Below are 25,685 nucleotides of genomic sequence, written 5' to 3' on the forward strand. Positions count from 1 at the left end.
CATATTGTATTTGTAAAATATGACATTTTGGCTGGACGGCTGCACTGCACTCATAGAAACATTTCCTTCCTGTGACATAGCATCATGATCTACTTTTAAAAGGCTGAAGAAACATGTTCGATATTTCTGCTCTTAGCAAAATAATAGTGTATTACTAATGTTATTAATAAATCATTTGGCTATTAATAACATATTAATAACCAGAGAGACAATTCCAAGCATTATACATAAAAAGGGGGAATTTTCCTGTAGCACTCCTGAAGCTGCTGATGGATAATAACAAATTATTACTTTAGAGGGTCCTTTAAAAACTACCTAAAAACAAGTCCAGCATGCGTATCTGTGAAAATCATAAGTGGATATCTCCGGATAGCGTAAGAAGTGTAAATTACAATCCTAACAATGGATACATGTTAAAAATTAGACTCATTCATTTTGGGGACTGCTGAAAAAGGGTAGCTCCCATTCATATCAAAGGATCCATCCCTGGAGCACTGGATTAAAAAATTCTCATCTGCTCTTTCTCTCACACGGATGAAAGGTACAAATGTGTGCATGTCTCATCCTTTCTACGGATGTCAGAGTCATTCCTTCCAGGATTAATTCTACTAAGGTTGGGTCTCTGTGCAGAGAGGATATGGTTGGGTCTTTTCTCAAAGTCTTCTGCTTCGGATTTATGGATGGGGCTAGATTTAAGACACAGAATGCCGTCCACCTTATGAGCCTTTTGTTGCATGAATACATGCGGTACATCTCGTCTTCTCTTGGTGCTCTGAACACTAAAACCTCTTTCCTGGCTTACTCTTAGGTCTAATCCCTACTTAGGGGCATGGGGCACTCTTTGATATCTTTCTAGAGTTTAGAGGGGTGTTTCTCAAGCTTTTATTTCCTACCACCACCAGATCCCCCAACTGCCTTCCCCATGAAACTTTAATACCACCAATATACTGCATATCTGCTTATGTACTGTATACAGACCTGTGCTTTATACATATACACAACAAGAGGAAGAGTTTTTTTGTTGCACACCCTCCTCCGCTGCCCCCCCAACCAAGAACCAATTTCCACCATCTTTGGGAGCTGTAAGTCTCCTGTTCAGAATGCGTGACCTAGTGAACAAAGTTCTAAACTTCACGGGATTTTAGAACCTCCCAACTATCTCTCCAACCTTATAGCTTGTCTCCTTTATAATCCATGCTGGCCCAAACCAAACATTCACTGTTTCTACTGCCTACCCTACTTTCCCCCCAATTTTACTTTTGCTCATGTTCTCTCCCAACATCCCTACCCCTTCTGAAATACTCTCCAGGCTACTTCCCTTATGACTCCTCAGTGGAGGTTCATTCCCTTCTACTTATGCTCTCATAACTCTTCCTTATGTTCTTTGTACACTGGGAAATATTTGAAGTCATTTTTCTTGTGTGCATGTTACGCAGACCCAACCAGACTGAAATCCCCGATCAGGGGATTGTATCTTTTGCTTCCTCATAGTTTCCCCATAGTTTTCCTGTGGTACTCTTAAAATTTTCAGCCTGTATGGGTTTCTTAATAAATGTCAGCTAATCAATAAATATTTATTGAACACCCGTCCCAGGCCTTGCTCTAGGTGTTAGGGAGGCAGTGTCGATTAAATGCATATATGAAGTGAATACAGAAAATCACATTTCTTAGGATGTTAGTATTGGAAAGTCGTGGGTATTCAAAGTTCCTGTTTTACAAAGGAGGATACCGAGGCTCAGGAAGGTCATCTGACTTGCCCAAGGTCACTCAGCAAATTACTGGCAGAGTTAAGAATTCTGACTACTTGTCTAATACTTGTCTATTTCATACCAGGCCACCCACTGTATTGCTAAGGTTTCCCTGGTCTGACATTTTATTATCATTAAGATATTGACAACTTTGACAATCTGGGAAAAGACGTTGTTTCAAAAATACTTTTCACATGTCTGTCTCAGGCAGAGAGAGAGAAAGTGCACTTTGAGAAATGAGAAACCCAAGGTTTTCAGTGCGCATATATCAAGAAGCAGTGTTTTTAGTTCTATAATTCAGAATCATCCTGACCTGAAATGGGCAACAGTGAAGCGTGGATTCCTTGTGCCTGGAAGTGTTTAAGTAGAGACTAAGAGACAACCTGTCAAGGAAAGAGTAGTGCAGAGGGGTTTCTAGACTTGGCAAGCTTTGGATTAGACGCTTTCTAAGTTTTCTTCCACATAGAAGGTCAGGATGACTAGATGAGCAACAAACCAACTCTAAAGAGCTGGCAGAAGTGTGGTCCGTCTCTTAGGTAGGATCAAAAGCTCATATTCAGGGCTGCTGGGAGGGTTCTGAACAACCTGCCCAGCTGTGGGTGGTGGCGCTATGACGTGTCCTCATGGACCCCCGGAGAAGGCCATGGGGTCCAGCCTGGGCTTGCCCTCGAGGGGCTGACTATCTTCAGCTGTGGTTAGAAGCTACGGGATGACATTTTCCACCAATGCCTAGAGATTCAAATCATGACCATCATGATCTGGCTTAATGGAAACAGAGATGCAGCTTCCCTTTTCTCTCCTCAGAGATGGAAGGCCACCCTTCTAGAGAAATAAGCAATAAGGACTCACATTTTACCCTTTCTATCAAATAACTTCAGTTGTATCAAACCGAAATGATGATGATATCTCTAGTTTCTTTCATAGGACCATATTTTGAAATAAGAAAATCTGAACAATAAAGAATATTTAAAATCTGCTTTTAGCTACTTTGATATATTGGTAGCATTTCCCTGTCAGAGTTCTGTTTTCCCTTAACATTTGAAATATTTTGTTAACTCTTGAACAACACGGGGCTTAGGGGCACTGACCCCTGCACAGTTAAAAATTCACATATAACTTTATATTATCCCTTGTATCTGTGGTTCTTCCTTATCTTCAGTTCTGTATCTGTGGATTCAACCAATCTCTGACCACGTAGGACTGTCATTATTTACTACTGAAAAAAATCCACATATAAGTGGGCCTGTGCCATTCAAACCAGTGTTGTTCAAGGGTCAACTGTCCTAGTTTTTCTTGAAGTAAGCTTTGCAATGCATTTCTCAGTCATTTTACCTATAATCAGGTACCTATAATCATGACTTTTGAAAAGTAGAAGAACAGAACTATTCAAGTATAAGAATTGTTGGAGAGAAGGGCTGTTGGGGGCACGTGTGTGTGCGTGTGTGCGTGTGCGTGTGTGTGTGTGTGTACACTGTGGGATCATGTGTCAAAATTAGAGAAGACTGAGCAAACAATCTATTTATCTAAGTCAGCTTCTTATTTTTGAGTGAACTTGGTGAAAAAATATCCCCAAAAGATCATTCTTTACTTGGAAAAAAAAAAAAGAACCTCTGCTTCTTTATCAACCCTCTATCTAGTGGTCAGGCAGAAGCTCATACTTTCTCTTGGCATAGTAAGAAGTAGAGAGATTTATTCCTTCCTATCACATAAGTGTGTTCCCAATTTTTTCATACCCTTCATTTTGTGCTGGCCATTCTGCAAATCTGTCCCACGGCATCCACATTCTGTTTTGAAATCAGCTAATAAAATGTAGGTGATTTCAAACAATTTTAATTTAGCTTATGTTTTAGTTGTCATTTTCCAATACCTCCACCTGCTCTGAAAAGCATGTACTATTTAGTATGAATTAAACAAACCACAGTCATATTCACGAGCCTACAGCACCGTTTTGGACAGCCCAAATCTACTTAAGAAACAAAACACAGCCCTATAAAATATTCTCAGGTTGTTAGTCACGAACGATCAATCCTTTGCTAATTTCCCGATCTTTAAATTACTGATCCGAGAGTTCACACTTTACTTTTTTTTTCACTCCTTAAAAAAACCCTGAGAAAACATTCCCAGACTAAGACTTCCAATTGTGAAAATGATTTCAAGTCTACCTTTACTTCTGACTGATCAAGTATACGTTATGGTTCAAAAGGGATAGCAGGCATTAGCTTGGTTTCTAAGGAATTTAACAGGTTATAAAATGACTTCAGTGACATTAGCACAGAGCTTCGTGACAATTCTCAGACACTGAGCAGAGATGTTTTTAAAAATTAGTTTTACAGATGAGAAGACAGTTAGGGAGGTTTAAGCCCTTGCCTTCTGGCGAGAAACTGGAGAACAAGACCCCTACCTCTAGGGCTCCTTAAGAAACAGGGAAGGATACCCATCATTTCCTCCTGCGTGTGTTGGGGGCAGTAGCCTCCACATTTAAACCCAAGTGAGTAAATGCTACTTCAAGACCATTGCTACTTGCAAAATGTGAATATTACTCATTTTAACCTTTTCCTCTTTCACAGCCGTTCTGCACAGGACAACTCTTGATTCGAGTGAGCATTAAAAAAAACCACAATCACTCATTCATGCTTTATCATCAAGGATCCCGGTTCTATTCTCATGAGCTGGAAGTCAGCAGGGCCATATTAAGAGACTGTTATAAACCTGAGAATTACAAGCTAAAATTTAGATATCTTGGTACTTACAAATGAAGAGCTACTGCCTATTAACCTGCTCAGGAGGGCAAGTCAGGAAACTTCTCTTGTGGCTCAGATGTGGAAAGGGGGATGGACTGAAAAAGCTATTTTGCTTTGATTTCTTTATGAGTCAGAATTTTATTCAGTGTAATATTAGGAGGGTCTCAATTCAGAAAACTGCTTAAAGACAGGGCACAAGTTAAGGCTTCCAAATTGAGAAAAGGCTTTTGAATATTTGTTCTGGAAGTGCCTGGCAGTGTGCCGTGCATGCCCCCCTTCGCTCCGTGCTGGTTGCCACATTCCACGTCTGTAAAGGACCAGAAAGAACAAAATGCTTTTCCTACAGGAAAAAGGGAATCTAACAGAGCAAAACTACTATCAGGCTTTATTGGAGATTTTCAAACTATAGCAGAAAATTCTCTCCGCCTAGGAGTTCTCCACTTCTCCAGAAAGGGGAGTCTGAGACTGACCCTCTGGCAGCCTTGAGTGACAGTCCTCCTCCTTGCTGGGGAATGGAGGTGGCACCAGATCTGCCACACATTTCAGATAGGGTTTATTTGCCAAGCAATAATGGAAATTGCCGAATTCACGACCTACAGGATTTCCTGTAATTGGTCCTACAGGATAGATATCCCATCAAAAAAAAAAAGTAGTGTGGTCAAATACATTTAGGGAACTCTGGATTAAGCACAGTTAAACAAGCTTCTGTATGACTATATTCTTCGAGTTTTGAAATATGCTGGTGTACTTTGAGGCTCTCCAGGAGACAAGGGCGTGGGGTGGATGAGCGGATACATAGAGCTTCCTAAATATATCTGTCCACAGAGTCCTTTTCTTGAGGAGAGTCTCAAAAGCCTAGACCAGGAAATGACAAACTCTGGTCCACAGGCCAGCTTCCTGTTTTTGTAAATAAAGTTTTAGGGGAACACAGCCACGCTTGTTCCTTTACCTATTGTCTATTGCGGCTTTTGTGCTACACAGTAGAGTTGAGACTTGACAGAGATCATTTGGCTTGAAAAGTCTAAATATTTACTATCTGGCCTTTTAGAGAAAAAGTTTGCTGACCCCTTGCCTAGACCCCTATGGAACACACTTTGGGAAACATCAATACCTAGGGATAAAACCACTGGAGTAAGATACACAGTACGAATATCACAGGTTTATATCCCGTATTGCTTATTTACCTTGTGCAATAAACCAAAGATTCCATTTCATAAAACATTTCCCAATCTCTGCCCCCCTCCCCTCCTTGGACAAAGAGGCTATGAGCATCATAGCTGGGAGTATGGCGTGTGCCGTCTATCCATGTGAACAATGAAAACCATAAGACACCATTAATCCATTTCTGTATGACTCTGCAGCCATTTGCACCCAAACTCCGATGGTATCAAAAGAGGTTTCCTTACTTGACTGGTTCCCATGACTCCCGCTCAAAGCCCCTGTGAATGGATTGTGCAATTGAGGACTCCATCAAATCCACATATCTAACCACAAGTGGGGCAAACAGGTCTTGCAGGTGTTTGTGAAATTTTCCATTGCACAAATTATCTAGAACAGATAAGCAAAAGCTCGGTAAGAATCCACAGTTGCTCCATCAGCATGCGACGTACACATAGAGAGGACTGTCTTCTACATTAAATACACCGCTTCTAAAAAAAAGCCAGAAGGAAGAAGGAGAATGAGGAAGAGGAGGAGAAGAAGAAAAGAAAAAAGTACATGAGCGGCGTCATGCTTCAATCTGCTTGGAAGGAAAATGGAATTCAAAAACCTTTTACCCATTTGTGTCACTCTTCTAAAAAGGGAAAAAAGTAATGCTCCCTTAAAGAACAAAAAAAGCAACAATTGATACTTTTTTCTTTTTTTTTTTTTTTTTTAGGTTTTCCTTGCACCTGCTCCCTTTCTTCCCCTTACGTTACCAGGAAGAAAGAACATTCTGTACCCCTCTCTTCTGTCATCACTCTCCCTGGGGAGGAAGGTCTATTTTATGGCTATGTGTTGCTGTAAGATACTTGGAAATGCTTGGGGTGTTACTTAGCAGGAAATTGTTTTTCATCTAGGAAGCATCTTTCGATAAAAATTCAAAACGTGTAGAGGTCAATTTAGCTTGTTCAAGAGCAAATAAAACCCACAGGCACAGGTACCACTTTCTCACTGCTCTTGGGTTCTTCTGCCTAGTCAACAGGGGGCTTCCCTGCAACAGGACGCTTGTTGGAAGAAAGGGAATTTCATCAGCTGTAAGTTTTTTTTTTTTTTTTTTTTAAGTAATCATAAAACTATGAAGAGCTGTGTCCAACCTGTAGTCTGCCTGGGATAAAGATGTTCCAGCAATCTGTTAACTGCACACTACTTAGGAAAGTCAGACAGTCAAAGATGATACATACAGTCGGTCCGGAGAAAATCATTCAGCAGCTGAAACAGTGGAAAACTGTCCCATGTGTCTGGGGGCTGCACCTCTAGTGCTGCATCCATGTCCACTGCAAAGAGTGACAGGAACGTCTCGGCGTGTTCCACCATCAAGTCTGACCACCACGCAAAGGCCTTTGAAATGTGGCAGAGAAACAACAGAAAAGAGGCGATGAGCTTCTGTCTCCGACCTAAGATGTGACGTCAAGGCCTGGCTGTTCAAGATTCACTGTGCATCCAGCAAGGTTTGGTCATTTTATTGTAAAGAGAACAGCTTTTTTGGATCGAGTTGGGCCTCTATGTGTCCCAAGGCAATGCTTTTCATGATTCCAAGCCTGCCTTAGAAAGTCTTTACTCTGACCTACCGGTCAGAGGATGTAGCTGTAGAAATGACAGGTGTGGAACTTCTGTTCAATTTACAATAACTCAGTACATTTTGAGTCATGCTCTTTATCACTCTTGTTGGCTAGTTCTTGCTCTAAAATATTAGAATTTGGGAGTTTCTTCACTGTGTTTATGGGTTTTCTGCTGGTCTAACTTGAAAATAGGCAATCATCATTTACTTATATCTACGCATCTCGGGCTTAATTGTCTGTGGTCTCATACAAGCTCAGCAACTCGTGTTTCCCTACACATTGGAAATGTTACTCCTATTTTATACCAAGGCGAAGGAAACCATTGTTGCAATTGTCGCAAAACTTTTGAGTCGAAATCTCTTTAAGCAGGGAGCCTCTGGTTTTGCATCCTGTCCGTAGGAAAGATCAGGCTTTAAGCTAGGAGACACTCAGTAAGATTAGAACTTACTTTTCTGAGGGCTGGACACATATGTACATTGAAAACCAAAAATATCAGTGAAGTAACTCATTTTCATGCACGTGGGTCCTTGGAAATCATTGTGCAGGGTCTCAGAGGTGACATTCACATCAGATGGGCCAGATGTGAATGCAATTCAAAGGCACGCATGCATGTTGACTAATCATTTCTGGCAGGGGGCATGCAGAATGAGTGGCAGTGTCAAGAGGCCCCCCCTTTTTTCTTTTGCTGATTTCAAAGAGAGCAGAAAAACAAAAACAAATTACCAGCCCCTTCTATTGCCCCACCTCCCCACCCAGTGCTGTGAAGTATGTGTTTACATGGGAAACACTTTCCCGAGCATTCACCAAAAAAAAGATGAGAAGGCATTTGGAAACATGAAAGATGATTATGGAAATAATTCCATAAATGAAAGAGTTCGTTCAATGGCCAAGCTCTTCTGTGATCTATTAGTTATTTGGGGATATTCTAACAGCCACAAGGAGGCAGGATAGGGATCCACCTCTCTTCTTTCATGAGATTTCATTTTACTTACTTCTCCTTTATCAACATGTGGCTGGTTTGCAAATTAAATGGAAAAAATCAAGTCATGGACCATTCTGCAAGGTCGGCTTGGCTGGAAATAGACACCTGCTGTTTCCATTTCAATTGACAGTAAAACCTCACTGATTCAGAGTAATGGGAGAGGAGAGATGCTAGTCTGTCATCAAAAAAACCTAAATTACTGGGCTTTCTAAAAGAGAACTATCCTTTTGCTGCCTTCTGTATGCAGTCTGTACCAGGGCACCCAAGTAAAAGGTACTGATTAACATATAAATGTATCATAAATGTAGAAGTACTTTTTTAAAACAAAACTTCTAATAATTGTAGATAAATTGACCTATAAATTGAATTCAAAGAGAGGGAAGCTTTAATTTTATAGATCCTGGGATGAAACTTGCAAGACGGGCCTTTAGAACTTCTAGAGGAAGTTGAGACCATGTCAAATATTTTCCTTAGGAGAAATTAAAAGAGCCACATCTACAACTGAATTGTCACAAATTAAGAGTAGTTGGGTCTGAATCGATGAGGTTTTATTGTAGTTTTACCACCTGGGGATGAGAGCCCTGGGTTTTGGGGCTTGTTCCACCGACTACGTGGCTAAATCCAGCAGAGGAAGAAACCCTCAACCCCACCCGCAGAGCTCTCCTAGCCATCTGCCTACTAGGCAAGGATCTTCTAAATACTGAAACTTGCTGGAGTCCCACTCCTCCCCCCCAACCCTATGTGGAGGGCTGACTCTCCTCATCCCTGATGCAGGATGTTTGTAAAACTCACAAAGGCACACCAGATATTGGCTGGTACTTATTCTTTAGTTATTTATTTCACTTTGCATCTTCAGGGTGAGCCCAAGAAAATAGTTACTAGAGAGACTGAATTGCCTTCCCAGACACAATTTTGCTCTAGGATGACAAGAAAAAAAAAAAAAAAAAAACAACCAAAAAATGAGACAAAACAAAAAACAAATCCTAAATGCCTGTAATTAAACATTTCTCAGCCCAACGTCATACCTGGTTCTTACCAGCTTTATTGAAAAGCTGCAAACCAGAGGCCATAGAAGCACCTATGTCTACTACCTACAGAAAATGTAGTCCCTTGTTAGAATCTGATAATGTATTGAGAAATTATCTACAGCTGTTACATTAATAATCATATAGATGGGTAGCCCTACAAGGAACAATGACTACTGTGATATGAATTTTCACCATGGAAGTCTGGCAGAGGAACACAGGATTCTAGTGAAGGAAGAGAATTTCTTTTTCTACACCCAAGGTATTTCTTTCAGAACCTCATAATCAAACCTGACTCTCTGAGAACGAGAAAAGGATTCAGGCAAGGGCAGTAATCACCAAAAAGCCATATCATAATTTCAATCAAACGAACAGAGTCTGTGTATCTAGGGTGGGCAAGGCGAAGGTTTAGAATAAAACAACAACAGCAATTATATTTATTTATCTTATACTTGCTCAGACAGGTGAATGCTATTTTTGTACATGAGCTAACTCAATGTCTGTGGGTGTCTAAAGTCTTCAGAAATCTTTTCCAAAGACAAGAAGGAGTTGTACTTTGGCTTCTAAATACTTACCCAGTGCTTTTCATTATGAAAAGGCAAAGATGTATGCTTTAGGGATATAGTCAGCCACACTGAACACACTCTATATTTTGTACACAAACTACATGTATATATGTACCCCTCTGTGTACCACAATACATATATACATATACATACGTATACATAGAGAGAGAGATTGGGCAAGTGAAGCAACAGTGCATGAAGGCATAATTCCTGCGTGTGTGCAGGTGTGTGTGTGCACATAATTTAGGCTCTGAGAGCAGAATTAAGCTCTAATTTAGAGATACGAGGGACAACTTCTACCATGTACTGCACGTGTGTATACATGACATAGTCTTACCTGGGGGGACTTTTTTTCCTCCTGAAACAGTTAATTACTTTATATTGGAATTCAAAATCGTTTTAAGGCTTATTGATTTTTTGGGGGGGAGGCAATTCTACTTGTCACTTTTATTTGTGTGGTGGTGTCACCAAACAGCATGACCACACAGCCAAGATCCATGCTGAGGATTTAGTGATTTTCTAGAGTCTATTGAGCACCCAGAGAAGATGGCAGTGAATACTGGCCAGTAGAAAAACAATTTCATCTTTCATCCTTTTGTCAGCAAAACCTCATCCTCAGTGTGCCAGGGCAAATTCTACTTCCTTGTTTACAGCCCAGAGGCTCTTGACCAGGCTTTACCATGAAATCAACTGGGCAGTTTAAAAAATGACCAGTACTCGGCCCCTCCCTATGAGATTCCAATTAATTGAGCTGGGGTGAGAAATGGGCATCAGCAATTTTTAAAAGCTTCTGAGGTGGTTGAAATCTGTACGTGAGCATTGAGAACAGGTGGTGATGCCTTTCCGGCCCACTCTATCGTTCAAACCCCACCTCCTTCCAGCATATTCTGTCTGTGTCATTCATTTGGTACATTCCACGTAGGTTTTGTCCTTTTTATGATTACATATGCATATATTTTGCTTCCTTAGTGATGTATTCCTAATAATACAATAGCCAAGCTTTGTGGAGTACTTACTGTGTGTCAGGCATAATACTAGATGCACTACTACTGGCCTTCCATCCCAATGACTATCTGAGGTCCATTTATGACTATCTCCAATTTACAGCATAAGAGAGGTTAAGTAACTAGGTTGAGATCACAAAGCAAGAAGGCAGCAAAGCTGGACTTCAAACTCAACCTCAGAGCCTGAACTCCTGGCCACTCTGCATACTATCGCCTGAAGGTCGAGACTGCCTGATGCTTCCTTGTCCCTCAAAAGAGCACTGAGGTAGCTGCCTCAGTGCTTAGCAGACAGGTAGTTTTTGATTGATCGAGTAATGAGGTTTTGTGACTGGGTGAAATGACGAATTCAGGAAATAATCCTGTACATTGATCTAAAAGCAAACTGGGTCTCGGAATTCCAAAGTATACTGAAGTTTTCATTCCTAACTTCTTCTTTTTCAGTTATACATATACATATTTCTATTCTTTTTCAGATTCTTTTCCCATATAGGACATTCCTAACTTCTAAAGTTAATAAACAAGAATCGAATTGATTTCCACCCTATTTATGAATGGCTTTTGAATAGGTAAGATTAAAATATTTTTGTGATGATGGTTATGAGGGCAGTTTAAGATGGTGATTAGCACATAGTGAAAAAGGGCTTTCTGGAAAAGTGAAAAACAAAATGTCTTCTTTGGGTTATCAACTTTTCTTTGGTACCCCTTGTGAGTAATTTGGGAAAATATCCTCCTTTCTCAGACTGCAGCAGCCTCAGAAAATAACTTGATTGAATCAAACATACATGTCCGTGTTCTTCTATCATTCACTTAAAGAACAACTGGAAGTGAGGAAAACCATCTTCTTTGAATCCATGTCTTCGCAAATTTGGTCTGACATCTTGGGAAAAGCCTCACTACCCACAGCAGGGGAGGAATGGTCTGGAGATGATTTTGTGGACACCCGGAAAGAACATACTTACCATCACTTGAACCCCAGATGCCCCCAATCTGAAAAGCACGTCGCACAGGACAGAGCAGAAAAAAATTCTAGCCCAGCTTAATTTTATGTCTGAAGGTGAGTCCTAAGTTTTTACGTTTAGAGTGTGTTGATTTAGCCCCTCTTCTCACTCCCGGCTGTGCATTTGCTGGGTGCTGAAGGAGTTAGTTGTACCTGCCTCAAGGGGTCTTCACCCCATTCCAGAGCGGGTTTTGGGGGAAATCACGATTCTCTGGCACTCTCTCTATATATAAATACTGTATATATGGTTCACATACAGGCAGCTGTAGAGGAAGATTAGTATCACTCTGGCTAGCTACTACTGGTGACTACGTTCGGTACTCATCTGCTGAAGTAAGGGTAAGTACAGACGGACATAGGTACTACGACAGGCTAAGGGGACAGGATCAAGGCAGGTAGGAGGTGTGTGTGGAAATGGAACTGCAGTGGTTTTTAAGTGTATCAATTGCTTCATGCACGCACGAGGTAATCTCCCACATTTACCCTGCCGTGAAGGGTCACCCATTGCACAAGCAGTCCACTGGCAACTGCCATGACATTCCTTGGGTCGGTGTTAGGAAGCAGGGGCACTGGGAGAAGTCCCATTAGAAGACATGGTACTGGAAGGGCATGCACAGACTATGACAGCAGGTGGCTGACTCATTCGTTTTGGTCACATACCTCTTTCCCCTGCCACGATCAGCCAAGATTGAACGGAAAAACAGGGAGGAAATTTAAATATGCAAATCAGGCATTAGTTGGGATGACTGGCTTTATGGTGTATTATATATTATTTAACTATGCTGTCGATTTTCATCTAGTCACGGGAATGATCATTTTAGGTGCTTCTGACATTACTTTTATCGATGCCCCCTTTTTTCCCCCCTTTGCTGTAGATTTGCTTGGAGGGGAAGAGTGAGCATGAGTACAGTTTTCAAAAAGGCTATTTTAAGAGAGATGATTTTAAATCTCAGTTTTGAAACAAGCAGTGATATAACAGTTTGATCATAATGAAATCTTGGAATCTTTTCTTGGAAGGGTTGGGTTGTTTAAGTCCTTACAGGTTTGGGATTTAGTTAGCCTTGAAATCCCTCAGTTTATAATTATTATCAAAATAATCATTTTGACAGTGGTTTGTTAAAAAAAAAAAAAAGTAAGCTGAATTTATTTAGATGTATGTTGGAGAATCGACAAGTTGAACAACACAGAATAATCTGTTTCTGTCACTGCGTTTAGCAACCCAGGTCATCTGAGATTAATAAATGAAGACTCTAGGCTGAGTGGGCTAAGTTACAGAGATAAATTCAAAAAGACGGTTCTCGATCCACACACCAAATAAAATAAATCGAAACAACAGTGGGAGCAACAGAAACAACCACAAAAGACCAAAAAGTATTTCATGTGTTCCTGACAATAACCATATGCTGCTTGATAATTATCTTGAAGATATACTCACCTCTTTGGCTTGTTGCTAGAAACATCTGAAAACTCAAGATGAAACGTGTATCACGCAACCACTTTTCAGTTGCTTTAAACAACCTCCAAAGACTCCTCCTGCAAAACTGTCACTTTCATTCTCTTTACAAGGCCAGTTAAAAGAAATGGGTGTTAAGGCATCTTATTCACAAAGTTGCTGGTAGAATCAGTTCTGCAACATCATCTAAGGAACAAGAGGCTTTTGCCCATGATGCCCACTTACCTCTGCATGGTGTTCCTCATTCTGCTGAAGAACTTCAATGACTAGTTCAGCAAGACGTATTGTGTCTTCCAGCTTTTTGGCAGGAGTGATTAACCGGCCTACATTTTCTGTAGTACAAGAATTTGTGTTAAAATTCAGCGAAAGCGGCAGGCTAGTTTTGTGGCCATTAGAGCTAGTGGATAAGAAATTTCAAAGAGTTACCCATTTTTCTGAAAGTTTCATGCAAATGTTAAGTGCCACATAATTAGTAGTGAGCAAACCATAACGCCATTTTATTATCATTATCACCGTCATTATTATAATACATATTAAGAAAAAGCAGTGCTCCAGCTTCCAATTTGCTTATTAAGCTATATTAAGACTGACAGCCCATTTCAAATTTGGCAACATTTTGTACACATGTTCTTTAAAGACAGCATAAATGGAGTATCTTATATCCCTCTCTAGACAGTGCTCGCGCTTTCTGAGGTGAGAAGGTGTAACAGAAGCTTAGTCTTGACTGCTGCCACGTTTGTCCCTTCACAGTTGATACTACAGCATTGTTTTTCGTTCTAGGTCTGCACGTTTAACACGTATTGGAAAAAAGCAGATTCAATGGTCTAGCTGTTTTAAATTGCCCAGGGAGGAGACTGAGAATTAACGGACATTCTTGGGCCATTAGGTAGAAGGCAGGATAGAATTTTTAAAAGAGTGTTGGGTGTAGATTATTGGATGAAGTGGTTTGAACCACTGGTTGGTACAGCTGAAATGTTGTCAGTTAGGTGGCAACAATGTACTCTATTTTTTTCTTTTAGTTTCTACTGTGTTGAAAGGGCTTTGATCACACTCAAGAACAAACTGAACCCTGATTTCTGTTGTATCCTTTATAGAGCTAAATTCATGAATGTTTGCCAGTGTTATTATGTTACCAAAAATTACATTTTTTTTTTCCTGTGGGGGAAAAGAGTAATATTTGAAACATAAAGGTTTTCTTAGCCAATGAAATGGCCTGAATTCAACCAGTCTAAACTCACAGGGGAGCTTGTAGCTCATGCTCAGACCCCTTCAAACCCTGATGCCTGAGTCATTTAGAGCCCATGGGTGTAACGGCAATACAGATCCTTGAGCACGATTCCACAAGGGGGATATATATATGCACAAAAGGACTGCTGAAACTTATTTTAATCTCTTCATCTGAAGCAGGTGTGTTTTGGCTTCAGGATTTTTCTGGTTAAAGATTACTCAATACTTCACAGGAAGGGTCGGTTTGTTGTTGCTGGTTTGGTTTTGCGTGGTGTGGAGTGGGAAACAAAATCATAGAGATTGTGAATTAAAAAAACAAACAAACAAGCAGCTCCTCATAATTTTTTCCTTGTGCATTTGTTAAACAGGTGATGAACATGTCAGATGATTAGTAATCTACGATTTAGCAACGAAAAAGAAAAATTCTGTGAAACACTGTGCAAATGGAGTGGTCCAGTCAATGGGACCTAAGCGTGATGGACCTAAGAGTAAGGTTATTGAGGTGTTGAAAGTTTCTCTCCAACAGAGCCTGAATTCTGGTGTGACACTGGGCTTTGTGGACTCAGGCCAATGGAATGCTCCATTGTCTCTGCCAGCCTCAGCTGGAAATGTGGCTGCATAAAAGGTTAGGACATGAAGGTGGGAGCTGTGGGGAAATAAATATGCAGATTAGGCAGAGAACCTCCAACACTCAGAGTAAGGAAATGTGCAGTGTTTAGGGACTGACAGCTCACTGCCTGGTCTGGAGCAATAAATATTTGGAGAAAGAATGAGTGACAAGATTGATTTCTGTGCTTTTGGGGCACCTGGTCTGTTTATAATTTCATAAGTGGACTATCATAATTCTGTTAGTAGACTTTCAGGCATTTCTACAAACATACTGTGTATATATGTTGGGGTAATATGTGTAGAGTGAGGTATTTGCATTTTGATAGTAAATATGCATAGGCTACTATTTTTTTTGTTAGTTGATATTCACATTTACACATCAATTTGCAAATTCCTCATCCTATGCTTATTACCCATTTGACACATACACCCACATACACACATCACACACTTACATACATCTTCTAGGAAGCAGACAAGCCTGCACGTTAATACAAATCTGCAGAAAATCCCACTTGGGGCACATCTTTGAAATCTCTTACTTTCAAAATAGAGAACGTTGTCCTTTCAGGTGGAACACTCACCAAATCTAGGGGAATTCTATCTGTCCATGACATATGGTGTAGAAATGGAAATCACATCAGTATTTTTATGTACTTTTATTTAGAAGCTGTGAATGATTTTTGTCTTTGGAGAAATCCAAGATGCGTAAGCTAGGATCACCTGAAGATTTGTTTTAATATGCAGTGCTCTTAGATTGACTACCATATATATCAATAGATACACATAAAGTGCACATGCGCACGCAGTCTTTCTGTGAGTGTGTACACATGCACGCAGATATGTGTATGCCTGATGTATATATACAGACAGTATGTTTAATAAAACCTTCTGCCATTTTGCTTTAACATGCAACCATTTAAAGTCAGCAGGTTAAGTATCCTTGAACCTAGAACGTTTGATCTTCCAATGAACCCATGTAGCCAGACTTTCATTTATTATTAATTGGCTGCAATTCCATTATCTGCAGATCAAGCAACTTTATTGTGACACAACTGTAATTTCCTCTTCACCTGCACTGCTAACTCACTAGCTAGTAAAAATGGTACAAAAAGCAACTTCTTTAAGATGTTGTCTTTAAAGAAAATATTGTGCAAAATCCTCTAGTCCCTCCTCCCTCCCCCCCCCAACAGAGGTCAAGGAGAAATTTGTGCTTAAAAACGATTTTTTTGGGTCACATCTGCTGTCTGCAATATCTGGAAATGTACTGCAATATTCCTATCACCCAATCTTGTACTAGCTGGAGCACTGACGAAGGGGAACTAAAAATACAATATACTTGGTAAACATTTCATACAACAGAATTGAAGCTCATAACATAGAAAAAAAATCGTCATGCAAAATGTTATGCAACAATGTTATTTTGTGCTGACATTGAGGTTTGAAAATGTTGCATATGTCAGACAGAGCTAGACAAAAAAAAAAAAAAAAAAAAAAATGTGGACACTGGGAAATAAATGCTCTCTTTTCGAGTCTCTCAAAACCTACAGTGTCAAACTCCAGAGTCTGAGCCTCAGGTTAGTATGCTAAACAAAATTTCCAGAGGAATGAACGAAAAAAGCAAACTAAACCAGAAAGCTGTCGAATAAAGGAAAGGTAGAAGTTTACAGTACTGGATTTGGGCCTAGGCATGCCTTTGAGCCTCTGATATAACATGCTGGTCTGCATGTGGGTGGGTGGAGAAGGCCCAGGAGGAGGGGGAGCTGCTCGGGTAGGTGAAGAGAGGTGGTAAAAAAGTAAAGAGACAAAGTGACTGTCACGAAGGATGACAATTAAGATGACAAACTCCGAGAAGAACAAACAAACAGGCAAAAACGATCAAACACGAATGGAGAGCTGCTGCTTCCTTGCAACGTTACAGAAGTGTGACGCTGTTTGACGAGGGACGGGACTCTTACCAGCACCCTCAGCACCACCGTACTGAGACACTCAGAAGCGGAATGCAAATCCTGGATGCCTTCATCCAGATGGATACTCATGAATGATGGTGGCGGCATCATTGACCGAAAGAAGATAGACGTTTTGTACAATAAAGAACACCTATATGTTAAGAGCTGCTTCCTCCTTCCAGGTGACCAGAAACAGCCCTCGATGTTGACGTAATTGGAGGATCTGGCTTCTTATCCCCAGGATGTGACTTAACTTCCTACGGAACCTTGTACCTTCTACTTAAGCCTCTCTGTGCGTCAGCTTCCTCCTCTACAAATTGAGACTATTAACATCTTTTTTTGTGTACCTTGCAGGGTTGTGGATAAGAACAAACAAAACAGTGCATGGGATGGATCTCTGGAAAGCTTCAGGTGCCTACAAATGTTCACTGTTATCTCCTACATGGTGAGAAGGCAGGAATTAATTGCTTTGCAAAAGCAGATGAAGAGCCGTTATTAGTTCAAGTGAGCTCGGGAATATTCTTGCTCCCTTTGTGGAATTTCAACGTGTCAAAATCTGTCATTTGGGGGGAAAAAATGTGTGGTATCTGATTGTTTCCAGCTCATTTAATTATTTTCAACTTGGAGTTCTCATGGCTTTTATATTGTGGGTTGAATCATATATAAAAACTTGCCAGCTTATCAAATATGTTACTTGCTATTCCAAATGTTAGAATACGGTAATCAGCACTTGACCCATCTGTCATGTGGTTTACAATATCAGCAGAGCAAACATCCTGTAACAATAGCCTCTCCTTCAACACAGGCACTGACACTATCAGCTTCTGCAATTCTCTTTAATGAGTGTCTCATTAACCTCAGACCTGGTCCTTTCTAATGGTTCTCGTTTATAGAGCAATCTGTATGGTGATTGCCAAGTTTGCTTCTTGGTTTGCTTGAATTTTTCAACTGGGAGAATGCATTTTACTGCAGGCTTACAGGAAATGCAATTCTAGCACCATTAATTTTTTAAAAAATATGAGAAATAAGGATAAATATAATATTCTGGAAAAACCATCTCTTAAAAGCAAAAGTTCACGTCATTCTTTTCTTGTGGGATCACCTCAATGTTTGAAACGAAAGACCAAAAAAAAAAAAGAAAAATCTATTCACTATTCTCCTCTTACTTAAATCTTTTGTTTGGGAATGACTGCGTGTAAATAGAATTTTAGAAAAATCAGTTTTAACTGACAGCTATATAAAGGAAGGCAACTACTAATCTCTTCTTTATAAAAAGGTACTCCACATTTTACGTTTTGTTAAAATCTGGTCCCCGCCTATAGCTGGGCGGAAGGTTGGGTGCATCTCTGGTAACACCTTCTTCTGGCTCTCTGAATGCGTATTACTTGAGTGTGCAATTCTTAGGGAAACTCCTCATTTATTCTTCCCAGATAACAGAACCTGTGCAAACCACTTGATATGGTGCTTTAGAAAACAATGACATGTCCCCAGGCTGAACCATAACCGGCGAGGCAGCAGACACATATTTCAGCTCAATGGGTCTTGATGAAAATTCGTAAAGGGATTCCCTCCTGCCAACTGTCTGTCCAGAATTCTGACAGTGAGGTTTGCCACCATAGAAAAACAAGCTCCCTATTTTTTTCCCCTCACAGAGCAAAACAAAAACATCATACCTTGGTTTCCAACTTCATTTACCCAATTACCATTGCTCATGTTTACACAATTAAATCTGCTTGGCTTCCAGAGAGGGAGTTAAATGCGACTGCAGAAAAATAAAAAGAGAATTCCTCTGCAGCCTCAGCTAAGCCAAGGAAGAGAGGCATCCAGGAGTGAGAGGCTCTCCAATTAGCCCTTAAATAACCTGACCGTCTCTGTTCCAGCAAGTGGATTGCCAGTCCCTGAAATATCATAGGAAAGATGGATATGGTTGATGGAAAGCCCACTTACAACCAAGTTCCAACCTATTTATGTGTTGCTGAAGATGCCAGTGTTTGTATTACACTATTACTAAAAATAACTAGCCTGGAGCAATTCACTAGGATTTGGGGGTAGGGGTGGATGAAAGCTAGAGTAGGAACAGAATGCTAAGCAGATAGCCACAACACGCTCTCCAGAGCACTCTGCCTCCCTCAAATGATGGCTCCGCGGACCATACATTTAGCGCAGGGCTATAATTCAACATAATTTCTTTAGTGGGGCATGCCATCATATACACTTGATTCCCTGTATCTTCATCACGCTCTTTCAGAAGATTTCATCTTTAGGACAGTATAAACTGTATGGTAATAAAGACCAGCGGATGAATCATGGATCGTTTTCGCTACTCTTTTCATTGCAACCATCTTTGTCTCTTCCCCATAAGGACATGGGCGGCATGGCCTGTCCATTCTATCTCTAACATGTCTCCTGATCTTATCTCCCACTGTACGAGATCGTGTGCCCACACTCTTGCTGTGGGGGGGTAGATATGCAACTCAAGTCTCATCACCTCCACCTCAACTGTTGCTAAAGACTCCAAGCCAGCATTTAGTTCCTTCCGTCCCCTGTAGTTCATTGATCACGCGGGGTCCATGCTGATCTCCATAAAGCACACATCTGAACCCGCCATACTCCTGCTCAAAAGCCTTTAAGAGCCTTCCCTCCTCTCCCCACCAAAAAGAGTTATGCCTTCATAACACAGGCTCAACTCCTCTGTTGATACCTCTACTTGAACACTTATGGCCCCTTAATAATGGCCAATTATAGGTATGTTTGTCTTCCCCTAAGCCCAAAGAATTCTTTATTTCTAGGGGCTAGAACAGTACCTGGCCCAGGGCATGTCCTCAAATACTGGTGGAAGAAAATCCTCAGTGGATCCTGCCCAATGGTGTGCTTTCATGGAAAACCAAATACTCTGTGGTTGCCATGTGCATAAAAACTATACAGCAACTTTTATCTCTTACCCAAAGCCCCTGGTTACTTAACAAATGCATTAAGCTGGTTTGTTGAATAGTAAACATTATAACTCAAACCCCCAAACCAGAGAACAACTTCAGGTGTCTTAATGTGATGAAAAAATGATTTAAGATAAATAAAATTATTTGTATTTAAATTAAGATAAATTATATCCACAAGAAAGAAATAATGCTATTATAATATTTTCTTTCTCCAATTTCGTATCTTTGTATCCCAAGTCAGGCTTTGTCCCTGAGACTGAGATGTTGCACCTAATAAAAGTAAAGTTAATTCTGGATAGACACAGTAGTGGACATCTCTTATTCTTGTATGTGCAGTCGCCTTGCTCAGAAATGCCTCTCCTCCACTCCATGTGGATCTAGTGGGAATGCAAGCAATAAATCCTACAGGGACAGTCATGTGAGCCAAGCCAGGCCAACCACAGCATCCCAACACCACCATGGGTATTGTGATTGGCTCAGGGATTAACATGTGACCCTAGCTGGGCCAATGAGACTGTCCTCTGGAATTGTATATAGTTTCATAGGGAGGAAAGTTCTTTTTCCTCCAGAGTCATTGGCTAGGATAAAAAGCTGGTGCTATCTGTGGCTATGTTGCTCCCAACCTCTCCTACAATGACCCTCCGTCACATTAAAGAAGGCTGTCAACAGTTGGAGAGATCAAAACAAACTAAAAGTCTTTATTTCTGAGCCCAATCCCTCCATGCATTTCCTAGCTACCTAGACCAAAGATGACCTTTCCTTGCTTAAGCTATTTAAGGTTGCTGTTGCTGTTGTTGTTGTTTTTGAGCACTTGCTCTAGCAAGAATACTGATTTAATAGTACTATTAAATATTCACCCAGCCCCCAAATAAACTTTCACATATATGGCCACAAGCTCTCTGGGACAGGATCTTGGGCCATCTGGAAGGGTGATGAGCAGAGGCAAACACTTCGACAAGGCCCAGGGACATCCCAGACAGTTCTTCTTGAGGAACCAGTCCTTTACCTCCATGACATCCTCCTCCCCGCCATGCATCAAAGACCCTGGCCTAGGTGAAATCCCCATGTGTTGCATTCCTGCAGCATCTTGCATCTCCCTCTACAGCACAGTCACCAGATGAAATTACTTGTTTCATGCCTGTGTTCTCCAGTTTATTTGGAGCTCCCCAAGGGTAGGGACCTCGGTTGCTTTTCCTCATTGCTCCCTCCCCTGGCGCCTGGCACAGGTCCTGGAACTTAGTGGGTGTTTAACAAATATATGTGGAACTATAGTGCAATGTTTTATTTTGAAATTTATGATAAAGAGATAAATCAGCTGCCTCTTCTATTCTGCTAACATCCAAACTGCAACCCCTGCCTCAGCGGCTTCAGCATCACCTGAGAGTCTGTCAGATTTCCAGGCTCCACACCAGATCTGCCAAATCAGAAGCTACGTCTTAACAAGATCCCCAGAGATTTGCATAAGCATCAAATTTTGAGAAGCGTTGTTTTATATTCCATTTCTGAAATCAAATAATATGTCTATATTTTGGATTTGGAGGTTTCCTTTTAAATAACAATACACAAATAATAACACATAATTTTATGTTTATAATAATAACATATATAAAATTATACCTCTAGAGATAGACAGATAGATAGATAGTAATGGGTGTTTACCATATGCCAGGCACTGTGTTAAGAGCTTTGCTTGGAATATGTGTTTTAATCTTTGCAACAACCCTTTGGGAGGAGGAACCATTATTAACCTCTTTGACAGAAGACAAAAGGGAGACTTAAACTCATTGGAGCCAAGACTGTGATTTAAATTTTCGGTATAACAGATCCTGAGTGCTCAGGCTGGTCCTGGGGTACTGTCTTCTTGGAGCTGTATGTTTAGGATTCTAGTGTGTGGACGCCTGGCTTCTTCAGCTGTCACGCTGGAAGCGACGCCGGTTACTAAATTGTGAGTGGGGCCAGTATCTCTTGGCTAAAAGACAAGGCAGCCTGGTGGCAGGGGCTGGAGGGGAGTGGGTATGTGTGAAGGCCCTAAACAGTGTGCAGGACCCCAGGCTAGAGTCACTCACTGCCCATCTTATTTTGAAACTGGCTTCTTTTCTCTAAGCCTTGGTTTCCCCACCTGTCAAATGAAGCTTTGGGATTCAGGGATTGCGAAACCCCTTTGTGGTGATATAATTTTATCATTAATAATCACAGGTGTTTCATAGTATAGAAGTTGAAAGTGTGGGCTTTGGAATCAGGCTTGTGTTCAAATTCTGTCTCTACAACTAACCAGCTATGAGGCCTTGGACCCAGTTACTTAACATCTATTTCTATTTCTCTGTATTTCCACAGATAACAGAGTGATTTCTTATTTCATGGAGTGTAAGAAGCACATTTTAACATTTCTGAAATTGGAAGCATCTTACATTTGATGGTGTGTCACAATTTAGTTGGCAGCATTATTTTATTCTTAGGAGTACATAAATTAATGGTGTGTCTTATAATTGATGGCTTTTAGATTCAATGAAATATGGTAACAAAATACTTATCTCATAGAATTGTTGTGAAAATTAAATGAGATATGCATGTATCTACTTGGCACATACTAAATTCTCAATAAATGACAGTTGTTATCATGATTATGATCGGCATCATGTCTTTTTCTTTTCTGGTAGAAGAGACATTAGTTTCGTATTTATTGATTCGTGGCATATTTTTAACACATCCTCTCTTCCTCCAAGATCTTCCTTGGTGAGAGTGTTTGAAACATGTTTCTCCTTGCCCTCCTCATTTTTTATAAAGTATAGATGAGATACTAGTCTACAGAATAATTTTGGCTTGGAAACCCTGATTTGTGTATCACTAAAACAAGAAGGATGAAAAGAAAAACATGTAGTCCCTGTGTATAAGATCTGAAGCATGAGATGGTCCTCGGTTTAGGATTTTAGGATGGCCTGGACCTTGCTGAGATAGATTTGCCCTCACTGGTTTCTTGGGTGGGTGACCCCATACTGTGTGTGGTGAATATCACAATCTTGCTTGTCCCCTTTTTCTCCTTCTACTGGACTTGAACCTATAAGAAGTTTGATGGAGATGGGAAAAAATACAGAAACTCAACACTACAGAATCTGCTTGGAAGTCCTTTGGATGGATTTGGCTTGCTCTAGAAGGTTTCTGTCACTTGGGAAGAAAAGAAAAATCTTCAGTTCCTTGGCAATCTCAGGGAATCTCAACTGTCCTCATAAGACTTCGCAGGGGAAAGATTTTGGCAATTATCTGGTCCCAGAAAGGACTGCTCTGTTTTTTGGTGGTCTTCCTGAATTAAAAGTTGTATACTTTTGAATGTATCCACTGAGTGAAAGGGTATTATCCAATTGCCCGTCACATTAGCTGGAAAGACTGCATGGTGGAAAGAAACAAAAAAAAAGCATGGTGTTTGAATTTAAATGATCTGGGTTCAAATCCTGCTGGAAAATGTCATTTATCCTTTCCCAATCTCAGCTTCCTCACCTGTAAGAGGGGCAATAATGAAGTACTCTCCATGGGACTAAGGTAAAGAATGAAGCAGATCACCATGTAAAGTCCTTAGCACAGTGCTTGGGCCCATGGGTACACTGTCTGTCTGTCTGTCTATCTATCTATCTAATTTTGCAAATCCTTGCCATATTTGAAGGAAAAATTGTTTTATTTCAAGTTCCAGTAGAACTGTTCCGATGCTCATAAAATTATGCAAGTATTTAGCCAAGAACTGAGGCAAAACAGCAATAGTAGTGTAGACTTTCTCAGAGCTTGCTGGGTTCACGATGTGTGATGGTTTAAATGGAAATGTATTTAAAATAATAGAATTCAATTACAGGAGTCACAGCTTTTCTCTTGTAGAGTAACAGCCTTTTATATATTTTTTCTTGAGATACTGTAATTAAACTGAACATTTAATTTCTAATAATGCTACCAGACAGAAAGCATAAGCCCACCAAAAATGCCATCTGCAGAGTCCCGGAGCCTTGCAAAACACAGCCTGACCGAAGGACTCTGCAGCTGTCTGTATTTCACCCCGATTTGTACATGTAACTCCAGCTGTGCCGGGCCACCTGCACGCATTCAGTTTTGCATACCTATCCAGCGATTCAAGCTTTGTTTCCCTCGAAGGAAATTGAAAAGGGAGGGGGAGGGTAAGAAAAAAGATGTAAAGATCGGGAAAGAAGTGATTATGATTTCGATTATGACTGAGATCTACTTTGCCAAGAAGAGGCCTTAGATGTACCAAGTTTCAAACGCAACTCTGCTTTGACCTTAACTTTTACGTGCAGTTTTACTCTCTTCCTCCTCCTGCATCCTTTCTCTCCATCCCAGCCAGTATGATTTTTCTGGAGTGCAAAACACCAAGCCGCCGTCCCCGTGCTTGAAGAGCTTTCAATGGCTCTATATCACCTTTGGAAGTGAGACATGTGGGATTTTTCTTGCGAAAAATCTACATGCAAAAGTTGGTATAGGACTTCCCTGGTGGCACAGTGCTTGAGAGTCCACCTGCTGATGCAGGGGACACGGGTTCGTGCCTCAGTCCGGGAAGATCCCACATGCCGCGGAGCAGCTGGGCCCGTGAGCCATGGCCGCTGAGCCTGCGCGTCCAGAGCCTGTGCTCCGCAACGGGAGAGGCCACAACAGTGAGAGGCCCACATACCCCAAAAAAAAAAAAAAAAAAAAAAAAAAGGTGGTACAAAGCCAGCTGAAAACCCTTTGGACCATGGGAGACAGTCTGAACTCTGTATTACGATGGCACGTAAATGTCTTGGAGATCTTGCCTCCTGCGTCTGTTGCCATCCTCAGCACCCACTCCTGCCATCATTTCACCCTGCTTTGCAGCCACATCGAATTATGGAGTGTGGCCTCTAACTGGCCTCAGATGCTGCCTCTGCTGACTTTTTTTTTTTAACATTTTTATTGGAGTATAATTGCTTTATAATGGTGTGTTAGTTTCTGCTGTATAAGCAAGTGAATCAGCTATACATACACATATATCCCCATATCTCCTCCCTCTTGCGTCTCCCTCTCATCCTCCCTATCTCACCCCTCTAGGTGGTCACAGAGCACGGAGCTGATCTCCCTGTGCTATGCGGCTGCTTCCCACTAGCTATCTATTTTGCATTTGGTAGTGCATATATGTCAATGCTACTATCTCACTTTGTCCCAGCTTACCCTTCCCCCTCCCCGTGTCCTCAAGTCCATTCTCTACATCTGCGTCTTTATTCCTGTCCTGCCACTATGTTCTTCAGAACCATTATTTTGTTTTTTTAGATTCCATATATATGTGTTAGCATACGGTATTTGTTTTTCTATTTCTGACTTACTTCACTCTGTATGACAGTCTCTAGGTCCATCCAACTCACTACAAATTACTCAATTTCGTTTCTTTTAATGGCTGAGTAATATTCCATTGTATATATGTGTCACATCTTCTGTATCCATTCATCTCCCGATGGACACTTAGGTTGCTTCCATCTCCTGGCTATTGTAAACAGAGCTGCAAAGAACATTGTGGCACATGACTGTTTTTGAATTATGGATTTCTCAGGGTATATGCCCAGTAGTGGGATTGCTGGGTGGTATAGTAGTTCTATTTTTAGTTTTTTAAGGAACCTCCATACTGTTCTCCATAGTGGCTGTACCAATTTACATTCCCACCAACAGTGCAAGAGAGGGTTCCCTT

The 25,685-nt window shown here is 40.8% G+C and overlaps 1 protein-coding gene across 8 annotated transcripts in view; it reads right to left on the reverse strand.

The window, feature by feature from the left end:
- CADPS (calcium dependent secretion activator) overlaps nt 1–25,685 on the reverse strand; it is a 480,039-nt gene that overhangs the window by 87,910 nt on the left and 366,444 nt on the right. For all 8 annotated transcript variants that reach the window (XM_073811329.1, XM_033865233.2, XM_033865230.2 and 5 more), the window contains 3 exons: nt 13,501–13,607; nt 6,871–7,027; nt 5,896–6,037 (listed from right to left, as the gene is read on the reverse strand). In XM_073811329.1, coding sequence (XP_073667430.1) covers nt 5,896–6,037; nt 6,871–7,027; nt 13,501–13,607 — 406 coding nt within the window. The remainder of the gene's footprint in view (nt 1–5,895; nt 6,038–6,870; nt 7,028–13,500; nt 13,608–25,685) is intronic.

This window comes from Tursiops truncatus, chromosome 10, assembly GCF_011762595.2.
Source record: "Tursiops truncatus isolate mTurTru1 chromosome 10, mTurTru1.mat.Y, whole genome shotgun sequence".
NCBI lineage: Eukaryota > Metazoa > Chordata > Mammalia > Artiodactyla > Delphinidae > Tursiops > Tursiops truncatus.